The 27,650-nt window shown below is 47.3% G+C and overlaps 1 protein-coding gene across 1 annotated transcript in view; it reads right to left on the bottom strand.

The window, feature by feature from the left end:
* ATP10A (ATPase phospholipid transporting 10A (putative)) overlaps positions 1-27,650 on the bottom strand; it is a gene marked incomplete at both ends in the record, with an annotated part of 181,504 nt that overhangs the window by 7,838 nt on the left and 146,016 nt on the right. The window contains 9 exons of the mRNA XM_079699094.1: positions 328-453; positions 3,630-3,706; positions 6,216-6,543; positions 12,296-12,480; positions 17,390-17,516; positions 17,597-17,700; positions 23,277-23,841; positions 25,342-25,395; positions 26,291-26,485. Of these exons, the coding sequence (XP_079555220.1) occupies positions 328-453; positions 3,630-3,706; positions 6,216-6,543; positions 12,296-12,480; positions 17,390-17,516; positions 17,597-17,700; positions 23,277-23,841; positions 25,342-25,395; positions 26,291-26,485 (1,761 nt within the window). The remainder of the gene's footprint in view (positions 1-327; positions 454-3,629; positions 3,707-6,215; positions 6,544-12,295; positions 12,481-17,389; positions 17,517-17,596; positions 17,701-23,276; positions 23,842-25,341; positions 25,396-26,290; positions 26,486-27,650) is intronic.

Consider the following 27,650-nt stretch of genomic DNA (forward strand, 5'->3'; position numbering starts at 1 on the left):
GGATGGGGGCTGAATGCAGCCTCAGCCACTCACTGGCTGATGACCTCATGCAAACCCCTGGACCTTGTGGTCACTCTACTTAATATAAAGCTCCAAGTGGATGTTCTCCTTGGATCTACCTGTTTCCATCCTCAGAGGTGCAGGTAAGTTAAGACTTCTGAGCCTGCAGGGTAAACCAGGCCAGGCCTGGGGAAAATCCACAAAGGTCAAGGAGGGTGGGACCAATGGGAGGCTGTGGGGTAGCCCTCCAGCCACGTTCAGGAGATGGTCCTGTGAATCTCAGGCCTTTCACGTCAAAAATCCTCGACACTGGCAGCAAATACGTACTGTGTTTTTGTAGAAGAAGTACAGCACCATGTTGGCAAGTCGGGAATAGCACCAATGTCCATGAACGATCAAGAGCCTCTCGAGGTATCGGAATTTGGGCACCGCAAAGTCGCTGGCCATCACTGCCTTGAAAGGGAGAGAGTTCCCGTTACTGGTGCCGCTTCACTGAGCCTAAGGTCTGTCTCATCTCCCCCCAAACACAAGGCGCAACATGGACGGAGAAATCCAGTCTGAGTTGGCTGTACCACCGTCTCCCTGATGAATGCCTGCATTTAAGAAAATTCCAATCTCAACAACACTCTAGTTTAGGGATATTGCCCTAGAGGACTCATTTAAGATTTCAAATATATGTAATTGATGGATTTTTAAGGTTTTTGCCTTTTCTTTTCCATGCATTTCTGCTTATCTTTGAGGGTTATTCCACACAAAAATGTTGTCTGCTTTTCAAATTTTATGGACTTCCTTAAACAACACGTGGAAAAGAGTAGGTTATGATGTTGTCCCATCTGTGCAACAGAATAACATCGTTATGCATGACAGAAAAGAATGAAGACTTAGAATGTCTGCTTTCTGAACCCAAACACAAGGATCTGAAAGCAAATAGTGTCTTTACCCCTCTTCCTGTCAACATGTAGGAGTCAAGGGTTTTGTGCATCTTTTCTTCCTTCCTTCATTTATTCCATGATTCATCCTCTCAAAAATCATGTATTAAGACCCTCCAGTTGCCAGGCATAGACGTGGAGACAGACACCATCACACAGGGTCCCTGTCCTTAATGGAGTCAGTCTAAAAACTCAAAGGGTTGCCGTTAAACAGAGTTAAGGAGAGGCCCAGGGGGTCTTTTGAGAAGCAGCCCCGACCCTTGAGAACTGCAGATAGACCCCTCCTTCCAGGCCCTACCTGCTTCTCCAGCCTTTGGCCACAACTTTCCACCTCCACACCCCAAACACACTGCTTGTTCCTCCGTCAAGGGAGCCCCCCCAACGCTCCCAGCTGGGTTAGAGCCTCCCGTCACATCCTCAACAGGGAAACTAGTGTTTCTCTTTCACAGCACTCACTACAATTATGACTACTGGTGTAAGTTTAAAATACTTCTCTGTCTTCCCTCTCTGGTCTTTCTGAACATCCCATGAGAGTCAGGACGGTAGATGTTGTGATCACCCTGCAGCCCTAGTTCTCAGTCAGTGCTTGGCCCATGGGGCACTCAACAAACGTGGTTGACCAGAAGACTCTACAAAGACTGAGCACCTCAGAGCTACAGAATCTCCTTGGTTCCCTCTGTCTCCCTGCCCTGGACACCCTTCCCACCTTGGCTGAGCTGGGGAGCTGCAATCACCCTCACTCTTCCTCAGGGACTCAGCTTGGACTCCTTGGGTCCCTGCAGCCACAGCGCCCCACAAAGTGCATCTCCCAGAGAGCTCTGCACAATGTCCCTTTGCTTATCAGACTGACTAACATGCAAACAGGGCCACATTCCCTTGGGTAACCTGAGCCCTTAGAGCAGTAAGAAAAGGTGTCCAGTCTTACTGCCATCTTACATAATGTGTCCTCAAGAAAGAAGTATAGCTTTAAACAATACAGAAGCATCCAGTAACACCCCACGCAGAAGTCACGTCCACTCAAAGCCAAGTCTCAATAGGAGCCCTACAGCTTGGCTGATCCCCACACCTCTTTCATGGCTCATAGACCCCTCTGGCTCCTGCCCTGAGGCCATGCAGTGGGGGCAGCTCATGCCCCTCCTCACCCACATGCTCAACCTTAGAGACACTGATACAAAGTGGATTCACTGGGTGCATTTCTCTGCATATGTCGTTTACAAGCACTGCCCTGGGTAGCTTTTCACTCTAGGAAATGAATGCAAAGGAGGCAATGCTGAAAAAATCAGAAGGAATTAACTATTTTGTTCATTCATTTAACAGATGTTTTTTGAGCTTCCCCCATGTACATGGCACCATGAAGAGGCACGGATGAGTCCAAGCTGGGCTCTATTTTCAATTTCATGGAGGAAGGAAAATGTACAATAAGGTAACACAAGTCAGAGGAGCGGCAGTAGGAGAGTAAGAAGGTGCTGAGGATGGGCCCAAGATGGAGCGACCTTGCTTCTGGCTCAGGACTTTCCATCTTACTGCGATTTCAGTGTCAAGTGAGAAAATCAACAAGCCTGCACAAGCATGGCACATGAGTGCTCAATAGCTAATTACTGACTGAATGCATCAATGAGATCGACCAATGACCAGTGACCAACGTGCTGATTTTTAAAGGAAGACAACTGGATAGATTGTTCCTGAAAGTCTCCCCCAAGTTAAAAAACACTGTGACTGAAAGTTAATCAAATGTCGGCAATTGTTGTAATGTTACATCCAAAAGAACTACATCTTTTTTCTTTTAGATTTTTTTTTTGGTGTGGACCTTTTTCTTTAAAGACTTTATTGCATTTGTTACAATATTGCTTCTGTTTTATGTTTTTGGTTTTTTTGGCCATGAGCCATGTGTGATCTTAGCTCCCCAACCAGGGATCGAACCCACACCCCCTGCATTGGAAGGCGAAATCTTAACCACTGGACCGCCAGGGAAGTCCCAAGAAGTACAATTTTTTTTTTTTTTTTTTTGCGGTACGCGGGCCTCTCACTGCTGTGGCCTCTCCCGTTGCGGAGCACAGGCTCCGGACACGCAGGCTCAGCGGCCATGGCTCACGGGCCCAGCCGCTCCGCGGCATGTGGGATCCTCCCGGACTGGGGCACGAACCCACGTCCCCTGCATCGGCAGGCGGACTCTCAACCACTGCGCCACCAGGGAAGCCCAAGAAGTACATTTTTAATGAACTCATTTGTTCATCGTCTGGATCACGTGTCAGGAACCAACACAGTGGCAAATGAAAAATGCAGAAATAAATTTTCACATGAGCAAGGATGGCTGCACTCCATCTTTATAGTGACACCAGGACACAACAGTCCTACAGCAAAGTCCATTCTTCAAATGGTATCACTAATGTTCAGGAGCAGTAAAAAATGCCCTCGAGGGACGAACCATTGACAGTCAGAGGAAGGCGATGACTCACCGTGCCTCACTCCATCCCACCTTTTCACAGAAATACGCTAATAGACACATTCACTGCACATGGCTTCATAAACATGAACAGCCACCTGCCACCTGGTCTCCTACCACTGGCTTAGCAGAAGGAGAGAACCAGTTGTACTGAAGTCCAACCCTTTAGCTCTGCGGCACAGAGCCCACAAGAAGGCCAGCACAGCTCACAGTGTGAAGACCCCTTGGTCACCCAGGACAACCCCTTTGGTCTTTACCTGCATGCCCTCCTGGCCTGAGAGTCCCACGCCCACGTCTGCCACCTGGATCATGCTGACATCATTGGCTCCATCTCCTAGAAACAGCACGGGCAGGAAGAATCATTTGAGTTGAGATACACAAAATCAAATCAGCTTGATGGATCTTCATGGGGTCCCCGTGAGCTGGGTCCTGTGAAGGGTCCTGGGGAGGAGTGAGGAAGAGGCAGTGCAGAGTCTGTCTCGGGGAAGCCAAGTTATGCAGCCAGAAAGAGCCTAGTGGGAGGCTTGCACCCACCAGCCACACCAGGAGGTATTTCCAAAAGTGGTGGCCAGCGTGTCCCTTTCCAGTTAGTACACGTTCCAAGCTACTGGCTCATACACCAATAGAGCCCTTCACGTGGCATCCAGCACAGGGAGAGATATGACCACCACCTTCATTGCTGTTTCCTGAACCACTCCAGACTTTGTCACATGTCAGTCAAGGCTACTCCAATTCATACTCAGGTGAGTGGTTTTCTAAACTGAACGAAGAAGGTTAAACTCTGCCCAAACAAACTGTGGAGCTCTTTTTGCACACCAATGTCCAGCTAACTTGTTAGCTACTGTGCCCACCTTTGGGCTCTTTGAGCATGTGATAAAGGAGACCGTCTACTTATTCAGTCACAGAAAATGTGTAGGAATACAGGGTATAGGTCAGAGCTCTGGACACCTTTAGGGAAAGGCAAGCAGAGACTTAAAGTCATTGTCATTCAGTGACAGTGACCGTTCTTGGAACAGGGCAGCATCACCAAGTACCTCCCAAATTTTAAATATGCAAGAAGTGTAGATACGTAAAGTCAGAGTATCTCAGACCATGGCTATAGGACATCTCTCCCTTGTGATTCCTCTGTTCTTTACTGCACTGGGCCCAACATGGGTGACGAGTCAATATTTGTCAAATTGAAATTCTGTGAAGCAATAACCTCTGCAGCTTTTTCCAGAACGTCCCATTCAAAATGAGATATGTAGACAATGATGTTCTCTGGATTATTAACCACTGGATGCCCAGGACTAGGTCACATCCATGCTTTAATTCATAGAAAGAAATGAACTAAAGTTGATTGGTCCTTACTTTCCCTTTCCCTTTTGAGATTCTATTTTGCTTTTCCTTTTCTTTCTAACCAGCCAAGCTTTACCTCCGTTTTCCTAAATGAATGCCACACATCAGTGATTCAGTGGCTGAGCAGGCACTGACCAGGCAGTGAAAATGTGCTTTATCATTCAGGTCTTACACCAGACCCACTGAGGGGCACTGTCCTCATGTTACACAGGAGCAAAGTTACTGGTAAGGGTGCAGACCCAGCCTGCAGACTCCTCAGCTTCTCCCTCCAACACTTGCTCAGAGAACCCTAAAGGCCCCTCCAGGCACATGAGGGCAAAGGTAGTCCTGAGACAGCATCCCTGAGGAGGGGCCACCCCCAGAAGAGCTGCCTGTCTTACCTCAGCCTGAACCAAGGGGCCACAGATGAACACACACTCACTCCCCTTAGCAGATACCATGGCCCTGGGGATGTGCAGAGCCGTCTCCATGGCGACCATGCTAAGGCCGTCCCCCACAGACTGGGCTCAACACCGGCCTCAACTATCCTGATGAGGTGTCCTGTATGACAGGGCGGCAATCCCTACGTCATCTAGGAGGGGCTGTCACAGACCTTTTGTAGAAAATACGGCAACTATTACGGATTGGTGAGGATGCTTTATTTCAGAGCCAACTCTCACCCCGGTGTGCATTCTATATGCAGGGAAAACAAACTGTTTGATATCAGGGGATCCCGGGGATCGTATCATCTCTTTTCCTGGGCTACCTGCAGTCTCTCCCATCCCTCACCAGCAGGTGGCGCTGCCAAGTCCCCGAACCTCCCTGGAGGCTGGACCTGTATCAGACGTGGGGACACTCCCCTGGGGGAGACAAGTGAGCACCGTGCAGCACGGAAGAGGAGCCGAGAAGGCTCTCCAGACCAACAGTCTGCAAGGAAAAACCACCATTAGATGCACAGTCCTTAAGGAAATGATGCAAAATTTAACAACTATTCAGGCCTTAGGAGGGATTATTCAAATTAGATGCTTGTCTTGAAACAAAGTTCAGCAGACAAGAAGCGATGGGAATTCTGATCACCATGGAGTCCCTGGGTTGTGCAGCATGAAGAAGCCTTGGACTCCAGGCTGCTCACAGCCATCAGAAGCACCTGCAAAGGGCCTTCTTCCTAAGTTGGCCTGGGGTCGTGCTTAGTGTGCTGGGCTCCACTGTGGCCGAGGCTGCTGGACAGTAGTCTTCTGTCATCCAGGAGACAGTAATAAGCTCCATCTTCTTCAACCACCATTGAATTACTGACTTCCTAATATGTAGCTATATCTGTTGCTAGTACATTTTGTGGCTTTCAAATCCAAGCTTTATATTTGGAACAGGCTGCCTGTTTCATCGTACCAGGTGTGATTTTATAAACAGAAAAAAGAGCAAGGAAGCGTTTTCCCATCCTATGGCATAGCGTAGAAGGGGCAGGGAATTCAAGATGCTTTGACAGGAAGCAGCTGCAGAGGTGGGGGCTGTTCGGCCTGGATACTTGCCTATGGCCAGAGTCATGGCCTTGAGCTTGCTCCTGACCAGCTTCACCACCATGCTCTTCTGTAGGGGAGTCGAGCGACAGCAAAGGACAGACCGGCACTGCTTAGCAAGGAAGAGGAATTTGTCCTCCAGGTTTTCCTCGAGGGCATAGGCCAGACTTCTCCCATCGATCACAAGGCTGGGGCTGGGACCAGAGATGGCAGCTGCAGAGGGCGGGCAGAGTGGGGAGAAGCCCACGCTCACGCCACCAGCGGTCTTGTCGGCGGCACTGTGGGGGCTCCTGGACTGCACATAGCGTAGGCACTGGTCCAGCAGGGCTGCGCACGCCTCCTGAAATGGACACGAGAGGATGGTGCAGGTCACTCGGCTGCATCACAGACCAGGCTACCCGCACAACACATCTGAGAATCTCCAGGGACCCAGGCTGCAGGCTCTGCCCAGGAGGTGGCCCTCCTGAGCCTGGGAAGTCAGTAGAAGTGGATGACTTTCAACATGAAAGGATTTGAGTTGGTTTAGGGTTCCTAAAAGACTCTACTTGATTCCATTATACTGTGTAGAGGTTAGGACAAAGCATTTTCACTTTGGGAGGCCTGGCCAGACTGGCTGAGCTGCTGGCTAGTTAGGCTATGGGAGCTTTCCAGACACTACCCCATGGTCCTCAGAGGCCCTTACTCAGCCCTTCTTGTTTCCTAGTGAGGTACCAACAAACGCTTCTGTTGTGATTAGCTCCAAAAGAAGAGTAATCAGTGTCTCCCTAAGCTCAGGAAAATGAAGTTTAAAAAAAAGCCTAATTACTGAGGCTTTGAATTGGCAGTGTCCTTCCAAAGCTGTATCTGAGTTCCAGAAATAGGGAAATTTCCTGGGGAACCTGCAAGGTCAGGGGACAGAGGCATAGGAGGGAAAAGTGTTTCCAAGAACGAACATACTCCAGGGAACTCAAGTGGTTCCTGGTCCTCCAGGGAAGGACAGTGAGCCCACAGGTTAGTAAGCAGCTTCCTACAATGCACTGTGGGAATCCAGGTGTGTCTGACGAGCACTTAACTGAGGACCTTTTATATCGAGGAAAGTTAGTGAGACTGGAGAAAAGAAGACCAAGAAGACACAGCTGTTGGCCTTGAGTGATGGGCAGGCAGCCGGACACACACCCCACCCCCCATGACCACAGCAAGTCACTGACCAGCATGTGCAAAATGTCCCTGGATACAGGGAGGGGGAGACTTGCTTCCAGGCAGGGCTGGGAGTGGTGGTGACTGGGAAGGCCTTGCAGAGAATGCAGGACCTCACTGCAGGAATACCGTGGATGCCCTGGTCCTAGCACAAGGCACTGACAAGGTAGGATGGAGCAAGCACGCCCTACAGGTGCAGCTGTGGCACCTGGACAGATTTATAGAGCCACGTTGAGTACTCAGAGTAAACAGCAGCTGTCAGGCTGGGGAAGAAGACTGGCATTCTAAACACACTGAACCGCAAGGTTTCCACTGTCACTCTGGCAGGCCCTCACCTGGACCCAGGTGTCACGGAAGCTGGAGGTGGACACCAAGGCAGGGACAGAGAAAGCTCCAGCTCTAGAAGCCCTCTACTTCTGGCTTGAGGAGTGGAAAAGAGAACTTCCAATGCTTAGAGAAAATGGAGGAAACCCCATTTTTATTTATTTTTTCCTCTATTCTCTTGAACCCAGCCCCAGGCAATTCTGCTCTGTGGGCAGCAGTAGGAACAACAGTGGTAGCACAGCCATCTGTCGCTGGGGACTCTGAGGGAGGTGCTCCTTCCTTCCTATCAGAGCAGCTTGGCCCCAGGACAGCAAGGCAACGGCTGCCCTCCTTTCTGTCTGTCCTGCCACCACTTGGCCCTGGAAGTCGGTGCAGAAGTACAAAGCAGATCAAGGTAACTCAAATCCCAGCTTTCATGCCAGAGGGAGTCCCAGAGAGTCAGAAAGTACTGGAAAAATTGTCAGGAGGGGGGAGCTTGGCAAAAATGTGAGACAGATTCTAACAGCTTGGCAAAGGCCAAACAAAACTGACATTGAAATCAACACCCCAAGGCTGTTCAGAGCCTGCAGCCTGCACCCAAGAGGACTGATATCCTGCCTTAAAAAAATTCACATTCTCCAAATTTAAAATGACCAGAGTGCCATTCAAAATACCCACAACATAACTCCAAATTTATCAGCATATAAAGAGCTAGGAAATTCTCAGTGCCTGTGGTAAAAGACAATCAACAGAAGCCAATGTCAAGATGACATACAAACTGGAATTACCTGACAACGACTCTGAAGCAGCCATTATAAAAGTGTTCCAAGAAGTAAGAAAAAATTCTAGAAATGAATAGAAAGGAAGTCTCAGCAAAAAACAGAAGATATAAAGAGGAATCAAATAAAAATTTTAGAACACCCAAAACACATTAACGAAAATGAAAAGCTCACTGGATTCCACTTATGTGTCCATCATTGGATTACATAAATAATTTACATAATTTCTCTGTGCTCAAGGAGGGGGATTATAACCCCCACACTCTCTAAGTGTGAGCTGTGCACAGTGACTTCCTTCCAGAGAGGACAGTTTGAGAATTAGTTTATGGGGGAGAAACCTGACAAAATTAACATCCACAGTGATACGTCATGTTGATAGAATGTACTCTTGATATGATGTGATGAAATGATGAAAATGGCCCTTTGTCTGTGGTCTTCTTCCCCAAAACTCATAACTTTAATCATGAGAAAGATACCAGACAAATTCCCATATAAAGATATTCTACGAAACACCTGAATGTATCTATCCTCAAAACTGTCAAGGTCATCAAAAATGAAGAAAGTTTGAGAAACTGTTATAGCCAGTAAGAGCCTAAGGAGACATGACGACTAAATGTAATGTGGATCCTGGGGACTACCCTGATGGTGGTCCAGTGGTTAAGAATCCTCCTTCCAATGCAGGGGACGTGGGTTCGATCCCTGGTCAGAGAACTAACATCCCACATGCTGCGGGGCAACTAAGCCCGTGCACCACAACTACTGAGCCTGTGCGCTCTAGAGCCCACGCGCCACAACTAGAGAGCCTGTGTGCCGCAACTACTGAGCCCGCACACTCTAGAGCCTGAGCACCACAACCAGAGAGAAGCCTGTGTGCTGCAATGAAGAGCCCGTGTGCCGCAACGAAAGATTCCACATGCCACAACGAAGATCCCATGTGCTGCAACTAAGACCCAATGCAGCCAAATAAATAAATTAATTTAAAGAAAATGTAATGTGGGTCCTCAATGAGATTCTGGAAAACAAAAAGGACATTAGGTAAAAATTAAGGCAATCTGAATATAGCACAGATTTTAGTAAGTAACTGTATATCAATACCATATTAAAAATTGTAAAGATGTTAATAATAGGCAAAATTATGTACAGGTGAAACAGTACTATCTTCACAATTTTTTTGTAAATCTAAAACCATTCTATATAAAAAGTTTATTTTTAAAAAACCACTAAATGGACTCAATAGCAGAATGGAGACAACAGAAGAAAAAGTCAGTGACCTCAAAGACAGATCAAGAGAAATTATCCAATTTGAACGAGAGAAAAAAAAATTGAAAACTGAAGAGCACCTGTGGGACCCTTGAGAAAATAACAAAAGACCCAATAGTCATGTCATAAGTCTTACAGAAGAAGAGGAGAAAGTGCAGTGCAGAAAAAGTATTTGATGAAATAATGGCTGAAAACTTACCAAATCTGGTGAAAGACATAACCCCACAGATTAAAGAATCTTAGCAAGTCCCAGATTATAAATCAAAAGAAATCCATGCCCAAACACATCGTAATGAAACTACTTAAAATTATAGACAAAGAAAAACATTGGAAAGCAGCCAGATATAAATGATTCATTAGCTATGGGGTAATAATGATTCAAATGACTGTTGATTTCTCACTAGGTACCACAGTAAAATAAAGACATTCTCTGATGAAGAAAAGCAAGAGCATTTGCCACCAGTGGACCTACTCTAAAAAATAGATAAAGGAAGTTCTTCCTAGAGAAGGGAAATTGTGCCACAAGGAAACCCGAAACAACAGAAATGGAAGAAGAGCAACAGAAATTGTAAATATAATTTAATTTATGTAAATATAATTTATTTTAACTAAATATAATGGACCATTCTTTTCCTCTTGATTTCTTTAAAATATGCTTTTAGATTGAAAGCAAAAAATATAATATCTGATGAGGATTTCAATTTATGCAGTTGTAATATATGACACCTTCAATGTTAGGGGGAAGAGTAAAGGGCACGTGGAGTGGTAAGATTTCTTCATCCCACTGATTCTAAGTAGACTGTGACAACTTAAGTATGCATAGTGTAATCCTAGAAAATACACTAAAAAAGCTAAGTGATGTTGAAACATAAGAGACAAATTAAAATGAAATACTAAAAAATGTTCAAATAACCCAAAAGAAGGTAGAAAAAGGAATGGAAGAACAAAAAACAGAGAATAATAAGAAAACAAAAGGTAAAATAGTAGACTTGAATCCAAACATATTGATAATTATCATAAATGTAAATGACCTAAGCATACCAATTAAAAGGGACTGTCTGAATATATGAAAACATGACCTATCTACCAAAAAACCATAAACAAACAAAAAACCTCACCTCATTTCAAATGTAATGCTACAGGTAGATTAAAAACTAAAGGATCAAACAAGGTTATGCCATGCAAACAGAAATCAAAATAGCTGGAGTAGCTATCTGGGGCCAGAGTAAATTATTTCAGCCTTTTCATATCATTCAGTCTCTGTGGCAACTACTCAAAACTGCCATTATAGCATGAAAACAGCCAAAGATTGTATATAAAAACATGGGGAAGGCTGTGTTCAAAAAAAACTCTACAGAAGCAGGTGGTAGGTTGGATTTGACCCGTATGCCACAGTTTGCTGACCCCTATTATAGAAAAATTGAACCATACCATCTCTCAACTGGATCTAATTGATATACCAGCCAACAACATGGCAGAACACACATTCTTTTCATATGCATGTGAACATTCACCAAGACAGACCATACCCTGGGTCATTAAAAAAATTAATATGAAAGAATTAAAATCATAAAAAGCATATTCTATGACAATAATGGATAGAAATCAATAGGTTTCAAATAGAAATCAGTAACAGAAAGAAAATAGGAAAACTCCAAACACTTGGAAATTAAACAAAACACTGCCTATTTTAAGACATTTAAAAACCCACAGGACAGCATGGTATTGGTGAAGGGACAGACACACACATCAATGGAACAGAATAGAAAGTCTAGAAATAGACCCACACAAATAGGACCAATTGATTTTCAACAAAGGTGTAAAGACAATTTAGTGGAAGAAAGACTGTCCACAAACGGTGCCTGAATAATGCAGAAAAATGCAGTTTGATGTAAACCTCACACCTTAGACAAAATTCTACACAAAAAAGATTGTGTTTAAAGCTGAGATGCTAAACTATAAAAGTTTTAGAAGAAAATAAAGGAGAAATCCTTGTGATTAGGCACATCTTAAGTGTGACACCTACAGCATGATCCATAAAAGTTAGACTTTGTCATCTGCTGGAGGAGATGTTCCAAGGGAGAGTCAGTCACTTGAGGAATCAGAGCCCCGGCCAGGGCCTATGGGAAGAGATCCACCCTCCACACTTGGGGATTTCAGTCAATAGATGTGACAAATGAAAACCACATGCCACTGGGGCATCCGTGAGACAACACATGCCATCCTGAGGACACCAACGTAGAATGGACCACTGCCCTGGCTCCATGTGACCTCATGAAAAACACTCTCTGATACTGCTGGCTGGAAAGTATCTCAGGAAAAAGCAGGTTGAACTTTGCATTATAAAGCCCAGACGTGCGTTCCTAAGAAATCCCAGCAAATCCCACATCTTCCAAGACTATGACAAGCACGTTCTGAGTGCCAGAAACACAACACAGGTGCAAACAGAGCAGAGGGCAAAGGCCCGCCTCGCAGCGGCTGCCAGAAATGGAAGGCGTTCTTTCCTGCTCTGCTCTGGGGCTGGTGGGATGTGAGGCGGCCCAGGCAGAGCGGGTCTCCCCAACATCCACCCACCTGGGATTCGGCGTTCAGGGTGATGACTTCCTCGTCGTGGTCCAGCAGTTTGCAGGCGTAAGCGATGTTAATGGCTGTTTCCTGTTTGTCACCGGTGAGAACCCAAATCTGCAGGCCTGCTTGACGCAATTTAGCAATGGTTTCAGGGACTCCGTCCTGCAGGCGGTCTTCAATCCCAGTGGCACCTGGTCAAAGGTACAACAGTGTGGGTAAGCCCCCTGCTCATGGGCCCCGACCCTGACCGGCATGAATGCCTCACTCCAACACAGCAGAGATGCTGGCCCCACCCTGCAGATTGGGCCCTGCTGTGGTCCATATTATCTGGAAGCACCCGGGTGATTCCTCATTCAGGACATGGGGGCACCTTCACTAGCTGTCAATTCCACACAGTAGGAATACCTGGGAGGCACTGAACGTAATTCTCTGGACGTACAACAGAGCACCTCCAATGCTTTCTAACATGCAGACAACTTTTAACTTTACAGATAGCTTGGAAACGAAGCTTGTGGGGAGATGGTGGGAGTGACCATATTCTGACGGATGAAAGTTTTAAAACTTATGCATCCTAGGGCTTCCCTGGTGGTGCAGTGGTTGAGAGTCTGCCTGCCAATGCAGGGGACATGGGTTCGTGCCCCGACCCGGGAAGATCCCACATGCCGTGGAGCGGCTGGGCCCGTGAGCCATGGCCGCTGAACCTGCGCATCCGGAGCCTGTGCTCCGCAACGGGAGAGGCCCGTGTACTGCAAAAAAACAAACAAACAAACAAAAACTTATCCATCCCACAGAAAGCTTCTGGTGAATGACACCCACAGTGCTTGCTCTCAACAATGCTTACCACTAGCTGTCGAAACAGACCACAAAGGCCCACTATTTCTTGAAAGCAACATTATCCTGAATGTTTTTTCCACAAAAATAATGATTAAGGGGCAGATTTTCCCATGCAGGTCTCAGTATATTGGGAAAAATATACTACCCAATGCAGAAAAGTGTCCTCTAGGCCAGCCTGTTTTCCCCTCCATTTCCAACTTGGTGAGATGGTCTCACCTTCCTTCTAGAAGTGCAGCATTGCCTGAGGCCTCCTTGTCAGCCTTGTCTTTCTCTTTTATGCATGCCGCTCCCTGTGCTGGGATGCTGTCATAGACTGAATGTTTGTGTCCCCCCTAAAAATTCATAGGTTGATGCCCTAATCACCAACGTAATGGCATTAGGAGGTGGGGCCTTTGAGAGGTGATTAGGTCATGAGGGTGGAGCCCTCATGAATGGGATTTGTGTCCTCACAGCAAAAGACACAAGGGAGATGACTTCTATCCACTGTGCGAGGATGCAGAAGGAAGGCAGCCGTCTGCAAACCAGGAAGACAGCCCTTATCAGGAACCAAACTGGCCAGCACTTTGACCTGAGACTTCCAGCTTCCAGAAATGTTGAGAAGTAAATGTCTGATGTTTAAGCCACGTTGTCTATGGAAGTTTTGTTCAAGTAGCCTGAAATGACTAAGATAGACGCCATTTCCTTTTCTCTGCCTTGAATGGGTAAGATGGCAGGTGCGGGGAGGAAGGAGTCAAGGTAGAACACAAGTACAAAAAGTGCACATTTCTTAAGTATACGCTTTGATATACTTTCACAAATCACACAGCTGTGTTGTCAGCCCTGAGCTCAGGAAACAGTGTCACTAACTCCCCAGAAGCCCCCCTCAGGGGCAAGTGGTTGTCTTCTCTCTTCCATCTCATGCAGCCTGTGTGGGGTGTTGGACCTGGGTCTACCCCACACTTGATGAATGTACCAGAAGGCTAAGTGGTAACTTGGGAAGGACCTGGAAAGGAGGAGGGGACATTGCACCCAAGATTTCCTCTGCTCTGAACCATTAAGTCCTCCCAGGAAGGAGCAGGCAGGGGTGTGGGGTTCAAGGTCTGCTTAGGAATGGAACCACTTTATGCTGCTTACTCATGGTGAGCATGACCCTGACCACCCTCCTGGCCCCTCTCCCCTTCCCCAGCTCCGTGGCTTTAGCATTAGAATAGAGTGTGCATCTCTGGCTCCTTATCTTCACCATCCAACAGTTGACATCTCTCAGTGCATCCTAAGTGTCACTTCTGCTAGAATATATCCCCTGATGTGGGGGAAAGAGGAAGGGATGATCTTGCCACCTCTGCATGTTCATAGTGTCTTATTCATACTTAATAATGATTGTGGAATAATCATAACCATGGCTAACCTTGATGGATTCCTATATACCAGAGAAAGTTTTCACAGTTTCCCTAAGATGTAAGAACTACAATGATCCCCACAACACAGGTGTGCAAAGCAGGGTAGGGAAGTGAGTTAGCCAGGGAAGGGCCAGCATTCCCCTTACGGTATGTCTCTGATCCAAACCTCTGAGCTGCATGTCTGCTCTAGGATAGCACTTCCTATAATGCAGTTCTTTGTGTACAACTCAACCACTTCACTAGATGGGGATTTTCTGCAGAAAGCCTTCTATCTCCCATCCTTGTACTCTGGCCACTCAGCCAGGGCTCCTTGGCAAGTATCCACCAAGAAAGAAAGCAAGGAAGACCTCACAGATAAATTCCCATCCAGAGGAAGTCTGCCTCTTTTCAGGGAAAACCTAACACCTTGAAAACATACCCTCTTTATTTCAGGAGCTTATTGGCCAAAGTAATGGGCTCCTAATTGAGTCACTTGACTGCCCCTCACCTATATAACGCACATGTTTGAATCAAACACAGGATATTAATGAACTTAGAAATATAGTTATGGAAAGCATGTCTGTCTCAGCATGAACTATGGCTGAGAATAAAGAGGCAATCTGAGGAACAGTCCTTTTAAAATGATCTGGAAGCCTAGTATCTCCTTTCAGCTCTCCAAGGTAGCTTGTTTGTAATATAATTTATGTGACTTTGAATAAATGTCACCTTCTTTACAACCTGATCCTTGGGAGAACCTGGCATTTTGAGTATCATAACCAGGGTAGTTAATGGAGTTCAAGCTAGTGCCACCTTACTTCACTGCACTCAGATGTAAGGTAGCTTTCAAAGGAGGGGAAAAATCTCACCAACTGGAAAGTTTCAGATGACATTTGGAGAAACCAGCAAGAACGCTGGGGAGAGTGAGCAGAATGTTGTCTTTTGAATTTAGGTTCTTGGCCAGAACATTATGGAAAAGAAAATTTCAAGAACACAGTGGGAAGGACAATCCTTGCCCTGTGGCTCTCTGATGTTACTTAATGTAAGAACCTAAATGAAAAGGTTTAAAAGGGGGTATTTGGTATGGGATATTAAACATATAAAAGTTGACTTCACATTTCTCAAATACAAATCAGAGGAGCTGGAGCACGGTGCCCATGGATGAAGCAGTGGTGAGCACTGAGGTGGGGGTTCTCCCGCTCTCCAGCTTGGCTTCATCATTTGAACCATAAACATTCCAGGTTGTAGGGGATGGTACATGTTTAAGAACTGGCTTGCAGGAGGAAGGCTGATTAGTGTGTTTGCCATTTCTGTGGTCCCAATCAGCAGAGAGTCTGTGCAGAAGATGCCAGCCAGGCCACACAGGTACGGAAGCAGTAACACGAGCTTCATCACCTTCACCGTGCAGCTACGTGGGGCTGGACCCAGTGCCTGCACCTTGCTCAGTGCTTTGCTGCATCCCCTCTGCTCACCCTCACAGAACTATTACCTCCACTTGGCAGATAAGGAAACTGGGATGCAAGTGCCCAGGCTCACAAGGCCAGTAAGCGGCAGAGCCAGGACTGGACAACTGAGCCAGGGCTCCAAGACTCTGAAAGAAGGAAAGAAAGGAGTATCTGCAAAGACAGGCAGAGGAGGGACAGCTCAGGGACTCATAGCTGTGTTCTCAAAGTTAAGGTCTCATCCTGTGGAAAAGGGAAGAGATTTTATCTGCATTGCTCTAGAGGGTAGGACCAGTGCCCCCTGGAAGAAGGTACCGGGAGGCGGATTTCACTCCATTCAAGACTTTAGAACTTGGTGGGAGGAGAGCTGTCCCAGGGGAGAACACCCTGCAGAGAGGGGGGCCATGATAATCAGCGGACCCCCTCCCATCCCACGGGTCTATCAACAGTGTCTTTGGGAGAAGCACGTTCCAGATGTGAACAGTCCTAGTTCAGGAAATCAAAACCTGGCAATCTAGAGGAGGCACAGACATTTTCCAAGTGTTTCATTTAATTCACCTCCTGAGTACCGCTCAGGATGCCTCTGGGCCTCTGGATCTTCGGGCTTTTTTGAATAGTGCATGGCCTCGTATAGGACACCGTAGGCGAAATAGAATATTGCATAAAGTATGTATATGTAGTGCTCTTAAATATCTGAATAGCTAGCTATTCTATTAGATATAAGTATGTAGATACAGAGATATACCAACGCCTCTGCCTAGGAAGGGGGCCAAATGAATTACGGCCTTTCTTGTTGAAAGATGAACCCCCATATCTTCATGCCCCAAGAGTATCATTATCTGACCACCAGCACCATGAGATGGGGAGTGTGTATACACAGCACTGCCACAACCAGCTCCTGGTGAGAGCACAGAGAGCATGTACACAAAGATCCAGCTAATTTAATACATACATTAATAAATATTTTAAATAATAAATAAATACTTTTCAAAATACTAACATCAACTCAGTAGCAAATACGGGCATAATTTGGTAAAAATGAGTCCCCTTTTTTTTCACCCAAATCAAATCTGTGAAATATTTACTAGATGTAAAATGCAGCCCTGTCAAGTCCAACGGTTTCTGTTTGTTTCCTGGGACTGGGGGATACTTTAACACATCAGTTGTTAAGAAGCCTTGCTCCTCATCTCTATTTTTGGTGGGAAAGCAGGGTTTCAGGGGAAGCAAGTCGGGGCGCTGTTGTGGTGCCTGGCAGGGTGGCACATAGAATGCCCCAGAAACGAGCCACGGGGAGAACGTTCAATCGAGCACAGCCTTGCCTGGGGGCCGCGCTAGCGTCAGGCCAGAGGGGTCCTTAATCAAGCCTAGCGTGTGCAGAGCTGCCACTGACTAGAGCCAGGGCACCTCTCCATCCAGGATGCTGCAAACTCCACCCGGCTCCGCAGCACCCGCCCGCTGGAGAGCGTAATTACCCAACAGATGCAGATTCCTCTCCAGGCGAATGGCAGACTGAAACAGGAGCTCCTCGCGGTTGTCCAGGGCGGATTCCGCTTCCAAGTGGCTCTGCAGCCAACAGGCATACTCTTCCTTACTCAGAACCTGGGTGAGAACCGCTGATGAGCGCCCAGGCCGAGCCCCGTGGCCGGCCCCGCCCCTTCCGCGAAGCCACGCCTACTCACCCTCTTGGCGATGCACAAGGTGCGCAGGCCCTCCACCGCGTACAGGTTGAGGTAGTTCTGAGTCTTGCTCCGGATCTTCTTTTGATGCCTTCCTCTGGCGTCATCTAAGTTGGAATAAGAGCAGAAACAAAGATGAGTGAGAACAACAGAGCCCAGTGAAATGGCCTGGACTCCCAGGACACCTGGCCCATTGAAATGAGTCTGCATATATGCAGTTTCCGCAGCTGAGAGCTCAGCGCCATCAGAGGTTCTAGCTGGGTACTCTTCTCACCCAGGGAGAGAAAACAGCCACATTTTCAGGTCTCTAAAGTAATCACACTCAGAGAGCCAGAAAGTAGGATGATGGCTGCCAGGAGCTGGGGGGAGAGGAGAAAGGAGTTGTACAGAGCTTCAGTTTTGCAAGATGAAAATTTCTGGAGATCTGCTTCACACCAATGTGAATATACTCAACACTACTGAACTGTACACTTAAAACTGGTTAAGATGGTAAATTTATACTGTTTTTTTTTTAAACACACACACACACACGCGTGCGCACACACACACACAAAACAACTAAGAAATTAGCTATCAGCTAGTAAGATTTTTCCAAACATCCACCCTTTTCTGTTTTCTGTAGACCCAGATGTGGAACAGACTTGCTGTTTATTACCAGACTGCAGAAGTGCTGACTCTGAGCCTCACCACTGTGGAATCCATGGCAAAGTGACACACACCTTCTTAACTCCACTGTGTTCTTGGGTCAATAATTGTGAGTGAGAAGGCGGAAGGCACTTTAGTTTTCATGTGATAAAAGTATGTTAGGAGTGAATGTGTTTCAGAGCCAGTGAGGATGACGTGGCCCTCCCCATTCTGCCTCACTGTAGCTGGCTGCAATTGGAATGCTAGCAGGAATTTTGTTGCAATTCATTAAGCAGGAATGTCACAGGCGCCCTGTCACATCACTGTGATTTACTCCAACAGCCTCCAGAAAGGGCGCCCAGAAAACATCTGCACCAGTAGATTTAGCCCACCTCTTGCTTCGTTACTTGTCAATAGTATACATGTTCAATATAAAACTTAAAGCAAAAGTTAGATGTCATCTTAAACAGAATCTCATAATATTTTTGACTATTTCTAATATCCCTTGTTGAAATGAGAATCTCACATAAACAAAACCTCATTAAGAGTGATCTGGCATCTTTTTGTCCAGGAGGTGGGTGTAAATGGAGGCACATAAACGTCCCGTTTAGGAAAAGTCATACTTAATAGAAAGTGCAGTTTCTATCCTCCTACACCAGTAATGTTGCCAGACAGAATATAAGATGCCCAAATATCCAGAGAAAACTGTAATTCGAAAAGATACATGCACCCCAGTGTTCACTGTAGCACTATTCACAATAGCCAAGATATGGAAGCAACCTAAGTGTCTATCGACAGAGGAATGGATGAAGAAGCTGTGGTACATATGTACACAATGGAATACTATTCAGCCATAAAAAAGAAATAATGCCATTTGCAGCAACATGAACGAACCTAGAGATTATCGTACTAAGTGAAATAAGTTGGACAGAGAAAGACAAATACCATATGGTATCACATATATGGAAACTAAAATATGGCACAAGTGAACTTATCCATGAAACAGAAAGAGACTCACAGAGAGAGAACAGATTTGTGGTTGCCCAGGAGGTGAGGGGTAGAGGAGGTATGGATTGGGTATTTTGGGACTAGCAGATGCAAAGATATATAGAATGGATAAATAACAAGGTCCTACTGTATAGCACAGGGAACTATAACAAGCACTTTGCTGTGCATCAGAAATTAACACAACATTGTAAGTCAACTATACATCAATAAAATAAATTTTTTAAAAAAGAATAAAGGTGAGAAATAATTTACACCTTCCAAAAAAAAAAAAAAAGAAGATAAGATGCCCTAATAGCACACAGGACATACTTTTACTAAAAACATTATTTGTCGTTTATCTGAGATTAAATTTTAACTAGACATTCAATATATTTTCTTTGCTAAATCTGGCAACCCTACTTTCCAGTGGTGAGGCCCCTGGTCTGGGGAAGGCTGTCTACTAACCAGGTCAGCTCCTTGACACACAAAACACTCTTAATCTTCTAGATCTGTGCTCTTCATGGAGAAGACAGTGCCCCCAACAGACCGAAGATTGGTCCCTCGGAGGCAAAAAATCTTATTGTGCCTAAAGCACAGATACATGTACAGTACATAAACAAATATACAGCATATCTGTGGCATTGAAATGTCATGGAAGGGCCATTAGAAAAAAAATATCTGAAAAGACTCCTTAAGGGGGCAATAATGAAAAAAAGAGAGGGAGAGTTGGGAAACACTGCCCTAGATTATTGTGCTTCAGGAATTTAAATTTCCTGAAAAGATGACACTGAAAGTCATCTTAATTTTGACTACCATTTACTCCTGGTATTGTGATAACATTATTCCAGATTCTGACTGTTCTTTGAGCAAAGACATGTTTAGCTGAGGAACTCTGGAATTAACACTAATAAAGTACTTGAGTTGTCCAGAGGGGGAGGGGAAGGTTGCATTCCAGGGCAGGAGCAGGATGCAGGGGCTGTGATGCTGCCCTTAACCACACTACTGGTCCAAACAAAACTAATGAGTGAGAGAAGGCAGGGTGGGCCACTGGGGACCCAGGGTGCCCTGGACAAGGGTGCGGTCACAGACCACACTGACGTTTTCTGTGCGGGACGGAGCCCACCCAGCCCAGCAAGGAGAGAAGCCGTGACCGCCACATCTTGCCCATCCCTCCCCCTCTATCCTTGCCCTTGGAGGAGGGTGGAGCCATCACAACTTTTGTGTCTTAAAGACCACACAGGGACTTCCCTTGTGGCGCAGTGGTTCAGAATCCACATGCCAGTGCAGGGGACACAGGTTCGAGCCCTGGTCTGGGAGAATCCCACATGACGCGGAGCAACTAAGCCCGTGCACCACAACTACTGAACCTGCACTCTGGAGCCCACGAGCCACAACTACTGAGCCCATGTGCCACAACTACTGAAGGTTGTGTGCCTGGAGTCCGTGCTCCACAATGGGAGAAGCCACCGCAATGAGAGGCCTGCACACCACAACGAAGAGTAGACCCTGCTCACCACAACTAGGGAAAGCCCGCGCACAGCAACGAAGACCCAATGAAGGAAGGAAGGAAGGAAGGAAGGAAGGAAGGAAGGAAGGAAGGAAGGAAGGGAATCCACACAGAGTGGCACTGGACTGAACCTCAGGCAAGTGAATCTTAAGGAAAAGAAACCAGAGAGAAGGGAAAGGGACCCAGCTTATGCTTTATTCCTATAACACACCAAGCACTGCTAGGAGCTTGGACAGGAGCTTCTTGTGAGGTCAGAAGCCTGATTTCCTTTGTACAGATGGGAAACTGAGGCACAGGAGGAGTGACTTGTCCAGGGTGACCCCAGCCCATAAATGTAGACTTGGGATTTGAACCGAGGTCTGTAAGGTAATGGGTGGGGTAGGGTCCCTGCTTTCTACTTGATCCCATACAACCTAGTGGCAGGGCAGGGAAGACACAGCCACGTCCTAAAAATACAACACATTCCCCATCCACCATCAGCTTAGCCTTCTCGTGCCCTTTTTGGTAAAAGTGTTGTGAACTCGTTGAAGAAAGACGTTGGACACTCATGTGCCCTCCTCACTTTACTGCCTGCACACAGGTAGAGCAGCTTGGCCACCTGCAAGCCTGCTCTGCTCCATACCCTGCCCACCCCACCTCCAAAGTGAAAGTTGAATGATTCATGTACAATGTCACGGTGTCACTGGTGGAGAACTTCAAGATTACCCCAGAGCCATCCCCTTTCTTGGGAAACCACTGGGGGCTCTGAACAGCCTGAATCTTAAATTGCCTGGTGTCTACATGTAGCTCTGACCGATTCAAACTTATTTGAAGTGCACACTGCTTGGAAATTCCCAGAGCAAGGCGGAGATCTACACAAACTGCTTATTTTTAAGGTGCCCCCTTCAATGTCACGGTTTGGGCAATGTTGTGCTTTGAACCTGTCTGTTCCATGGCTTTGTTCTTTCTCATCTGTAGTTAATTCCTCCCAGGACCAGGTGGAGGGGTCTGGGAAGCTCCCCAGCTTGCACAAGGGCTCCCTTCACCCCTTGACCTTGAAGCTGACTCTGAGTGATAGAAGTTTTGTTTGTTTGTGCTTTGTCTAGAAATTTGAGGCTTTCTACTCATTTTTAAAAGTGCACTGCCAGCCAAGTACAAGCGTGGCCACTGCTGCAGCCTTCTCGGTTGCTCTTGTGTCCCTTGCACAGCTCAGCAGGCTCCCTGCCCTCTCTCTGGGGTGGGAGTAAGTCTCTCCTGCCATCCCATCCCACCCTTGCTTGCTAGAGCTGGTCCAGTCTTTTCACCTTATCCATGACCCACTGTATGTAGTAAAGTCTGAAACACAGTGGTCCATTAAACTATCTTTAGTACAAGGCTGTGGAATAGGACAAAGGTGATATTTTTGCAGTAGAATAAAATCTGCTCAGATAATTGCCATACCAATCTGTTTTTCTTTTGCGTGGATGCAAAATCAAATTTCAGAATGAAGGAGGCTCTTGGAATGCAAAATCAGCCTGTAAATTGGATTCTACGTCCACCCTAGAACCAACACACGGGAATAGGTCACCCTCAAGAAAGGCCATGCAAACTGCTTTCAAAGACGCATTTGCAATTCACTCAGCTGCCTTTGGGAGGCGATAGCTGTGTGACAGGAAAACGGATTCGTCTGCAGAGATCCACCAGTGCACTTTCCCTTAACTGGAGCTGGAGTACTGTTCTGAGGCACTGAGATCATGGCGAGAGGACCGTGGGAAGCAAAGTGGTAACCCCTAGCTCCGTTCCAGAGCCCCAGAAGAGCATATCCAGCATAAGGGTTTCCCACAGGTGGTACCCAGAGCTGTTTCCAGGATATAGGAGAGAGGGAGGCTGTGGGGGTAAGGCAGTGGTCCCTCTCCCATCTGCCATCCACCCCGCTTCTCCCCACTGAAGGTCAGATGTGACCTCTTTTTGTCCTCTGGGCACAGAGGGAGGGGTGACTAGGTTTACTAGTGGGGACCCAGGCCCTCCCCCTTCCAAGTCCCAGAAGCATTTGTATCTGGAAAGAGGTACAAGCCCTTCTGCTAAACAAAGTTTCACTCTCTACAGCAGTGGTATATGAACCCCTCTTTTTCAACCCGAAAGTTACATGGAAGTCAAGTGCAAAAGAGACCAAGATGGAGGTTCTTGGCTGTAAGACGGCCAGAGGCCAGCAGCCCCCACTACCTGGGCCCTGAGAACACTCCACAAATGGGCTAAAAACCATGGCTTGGGCCTCACAGGTGCCCAAGGTCCAAGCAATCACAGGGCAGAAAGGAACCTTCTGGGACTTCTAATCTAAAAGCTCTTAACCTGCATTGCCCAGATTTAAACCTGATGCTAGGCCTCACCCCCATTAATCCCCAACCCCATTCTTCTGAGGTGGGTTCAGGCACTGAAGCCCTCCATCCACTGGGCCCTCCCCCCAATTCTAGTCCAAACCCTTCAGAGGAGGAAAAGGCCACCCAGAGAGGCAAAGCTCCGCGAGGCAAAGCTCCGCTGGAGGGAGGCGCTGGTTTCTCAGGACTGCTCCCTGCAGCGGGGAGCTGCTAGTGGAGGGGAACAGGGTACCTGTGGAGCAGGGAAGCAGGAGGTCCATGACCACCGAGTCGGCCCCCTTGGTGTAGACGTTGATCTCGTCCGTGAGTGGGTGCCGGATCACCACCGACATCCTCTTGCGGATGGAGTCGAAGCCCAGCGTGTGCAGGAGCTCGAAGGTGAGCCTGCCCAGGTGGGGCAGCTCTACCGACACCTGGTCGTGCAGTCGGTCCACGAGCGCGAAGCTGTAGGCGCGGGCGGCGTAGACAAGAGCTGCCTCGTCGGGGCTCTCGGCCTCGTAGCGCAGCTCCCGCTCGGGCTCAGGCTCCTGCGCTGAGCACTCAGGTGCCCAGCCGTCCGCCCCGCTGCTGTAGCCGTTGCTGGCGAGGCCTGGGGCCGGTGGGCCCAGCCTCTCCTCCAGCCGGAACAGCGTGCCGTCGTTGGCCAGCGTGGACAAGAGGCTGGACTTGTGCGCCGACTTGTTGGTGGCCACGCTCCCAATGCTGCTGCAGCCCAAGGCCAGGCGGCTGGGCGTGAACCTCCGGAGGAAATCTTCTATCGTCTTCACTGGGGACTTCAGCTCGAAGCGCACCCTCACCTGCCAGGGAAGTAGTCGGAAGACAGGTTAGGTGTCTCCCAAGAGGCCTCACCCTGACTCCCTTAGGGCCGCCCTCCACTTCCCCAGGGGGGCCTGAATACGGATTTCCCATTTCCCACTGAAAATTGCAACCAGAGTCAGCATTTCTTCCTTGAGACTATCCCTTGGCCTCTTCCTCTTCACCTCAACACAGGTTCTGCCATATTCACTCTTTCAGGATGTGACTGTAGGGTAGCAACGACCAAGGCCCGGGATGGACTCAGGGCATTGGGTGGCCTGTGGTTCCCAAGGCTTTGGGACTGTCCCCTCACTGCAGTCGCCCGTGGCTTTACAGAAACTTCCCAGGAGTGGGCCTGCCACTGCCTGGCAGGAACCCTGGCTTTTTTTTTTTTTTCAATTAAAAAAACCATGTAACAAAAGACCAGTTTATACATTCCTTTGAATTATGTCCATAAAAAACTTAAATTTACACAAAATTTCCCAAACCCAAAGAATCTTTCTAAACAAATGAAATACATAGGCAAATTCAGGCCCCAAATCCTTAAACAAATGTTTAAAAAAATCACAATAAATTGTATATTTTCTAACGAGGACTGAAAACAACAAAACGACATGTATACAATTGTTAAAGTTTCAAAAAGCTCAATATGGAGCAACAAAGCAACACTTTATTTAAATGAGTGCTGTATGCTAATGCTGATACAATATACCTATTTTAATTTTCTGCTAGATAATGGATTTAGAGCAAATGTTGAAACAATCAAACCATTGAATTACAGTTACCCCTTAATCTTTGCAATTTTGCCCATGGGTCTGAAGTTGTGAATTATAGTAAGAGCCTCCAGAAAAGTCAGGCATTTGGTAAAACAAGGCACATAGGACCAATTTTGATAAAGGTGCTTTTTCTTTGGTCTTCTACTGACTTTAAATATTGCTACATATCCAAGTGGGAGATTGGGGCAGCCATGCCAGAGCTCCTGCTAGCTCCAAACGCCCTTAAAGGTGGCACCCACCCATACGTGGGCACAGAAATGCATCCAGAGACACGTTCATGTGCAGTCTGAGGATTCTGCTCCCTACATGGAACTCACTCCATGTGTGACCACGGGCACACACCTCAGTCATGTCGGGGTCTCTCTCACTTACTCAGTAATTGCAACAATGCCTAGGTCAGTCAGGTAGGGTCTAACCTAGAAACCAGAGGCCTCTTCAGGGAAGTATTCCAGAGGGACTGAACAGGGTGGAGGAAGAACCCAGAGGCCAGACGAGGGATGCCGAGGAAGCAAAAGCCTGTGCAAAAGGAAGCAGCCTCCATCCAGGGCTGATGGCACAAGTCTGTAGTCTCTGAGTGGCAGAGCCCGTCCACCTGGGATCCGCCAGGCCCACTGGGGCCTCCAAAGGCCGGTGGGGTATGAGCAAGAGCACAGGGGGGTCACACTGCTGCCAGATACGCTGATGCCGCAGAGAGGGCAGGGGCCCCTTGTTCACCCTCCATCACACCAATGGCTTCACCAGCAGAACCTGCCGGAAGGGCCCAGGAGGAGGGGAAGGGGTCTGGGAGAGTGGGGGGTCAGGGGACAGGCCTACAGTGTGCATCAGCCCTAGAACACCTTCATTTGTGTCCATTTACAGTTGCCTAGCTGCATGACGCACAGCCATGCTTAGGTGCACTCCACCCCCTGTAACACCACCTGGTCCACCCGGAGGAGCGCTTCAGTTATACAGGTTCCTTTCACATATAAAACCTTACTCTCTTTGGAAAGAAACTTGATGTTAACCCAAACAAAACCCAACTTGGGTGTTGCTATGTTTCTACCGCCCAACGTAACTTCCCACTGATTCTCAACCACTTCCTGAATGCCAATGTTAAAGGCCTTTATTAACATCAAATACATTTACTATGTGCCAAACTCTACTCTGAGACCTTTCCCTAAATCCCACCACCGCCCCCACATCCCAGACAGGGTGCCAAAGACACAGGAGGGGACCAGCTTATAGTGTCGTCAGGATGCAAGTCCAGGCAGCTCCTCCCAGAATCTGGGCCCCAGCCCATCCTGTCTCCTCTCATGTAAGAATCTAGGACCCTGAGGCTCTGGTCGGCATGGAGGGCAGCCACCCTCCTGCCACTGCCCACCTTGGGCCACGCCTGTATGGTCTGTGCCCCTCTCATCCTGGGCTCAGGAGCTGTCTCTGGCTGGCTGCCCTCTCCCTCTTCGCTACAATCCTGGCACCTGCCCACTGCAGTCTGAGGATGTCACCGCAGAGCTACTGAGCTGGTCTGCCCTGTCTGAAGCCCCCAGTGCACCCCCTGAAACCTGAGAGTGGTGCTGAGCGACCGGGCTCCTGCAAGACAGGGAAGCGTGCTCCCTCTCAGGAAGACTGACACCGGTGGGGCCACACCTAGGGGCAGGGGCTCTGCGGGCTCACAGTACGATGCTCCAGAACTTGCCTTTTGTCGCGGCTGATCCGGGGACGTGACCACCACTGTGTTGCAGATGGTGAGTGCAATGAAGAAGTCGAAAATGTCAGACAGCTCAGGCGAGAGGTAGGCCAGTGGGTGCTCCTGGTGCCTTGCAAAGGCCAGGCACCTGTCACACTCGCTCACCTTCTCCAGCAGCTTCGGGTCGGGCGTTATGTCCTTCTCCTGGGAAGAACACAGGGGCTGAAGGGTCAGTCTGACCCAGTGACCTGCCAAGTGTCCTTTTAGTGCTTGACTATGTAAGGCACCTTGATTTTACTAGAAGCTGTAAACAGACCTTCACCTCATATATACACATGTCATTTTATAATTACAAGTTATGTATAATCTTGATTGTATAAGAATATATAGCTAACATATGAAATGAAATGCATATATTCTTATATATAAGAAGGTACACATGTTCTTTTTATAAAATAATATCTCCAAGTAACATATCTTACTCAGAAAGATTTGGAAAAATAAGAGAATAATAGGGAAAATGTAACAGATCTCTATCACACCACCCCACAGTAATATATACTTTTTAAAAAACACGCTTCTCTGCCTTTCCTTCGTCTTTTTTCTATACATGTACATTTTTTTTGTCGGTACGCGGGCCTCTCACTGCCGCGGCCTCTCCTGTTGCGGAGCACAGGCTCCGGACGCGCAGGCTCAGCGGCCATGGCCCACGGGCCCAGCCGCTCCACGGCATGTGGGATCCTCCCGGACCGGGGCACAAACCCCTGTCCCCTGCATCGGCAGGCAGACTCTCAACCACTGCGCCACCAGGGAAGCCCTATACATGTACATTTTTAATCAAAATATTTTATACATAAATTGGCAGTTTCCATTTCCCCAAAAACATTATATTGCCTCAACTTTACCAGGCCTTTAAGAGCCATTTGAAAACATAATTTTTAACGGCATATAAACGGACATACCATACTTTATTTGACCATTCCTTTATCACTGGGTACATTTTTTCGCTGTTTTATTGATGTAAATAGCACACTGATAAGCTTCTATGCACAGAAATCTTTCACGGAATCACTAACTTCCTAGGTCAGAAAGTTGGAACATTTCAAATACTCTTGACTCATATTGACTGTGAAACTGATGTCAGGAAAACCTTCTCCAACACAGCCTCCCTGCTGCTCGGGTGACAGCTCCCCGCCCACGTGCCCCATGTAAACCCAACAACTATCAGTGACCACAAGTCTAGATGACTTCTATTCAAATGGCACCTTCTATATGGGTTTCGAAGTCCATAAAAGAATGAGGCCACCATACATGAACAAAACGGATTCTCCCTCTCTGGTCTTCAAAAATTAGAAGTGAAAGGATCTTT

The sequence above is a fragment of the Hyperoodon ampullatus genome (assembly GCF_949752795.1).
Source record: "Hyperoodon ampullatus genome assembly, chromosome: 3".
NCBI lineage: Eukaryota > Metazoa > Chordata > Mammalia > Artiodactyla > Ziphiidae > Hyperoodon > Hyperoodon ampullatus.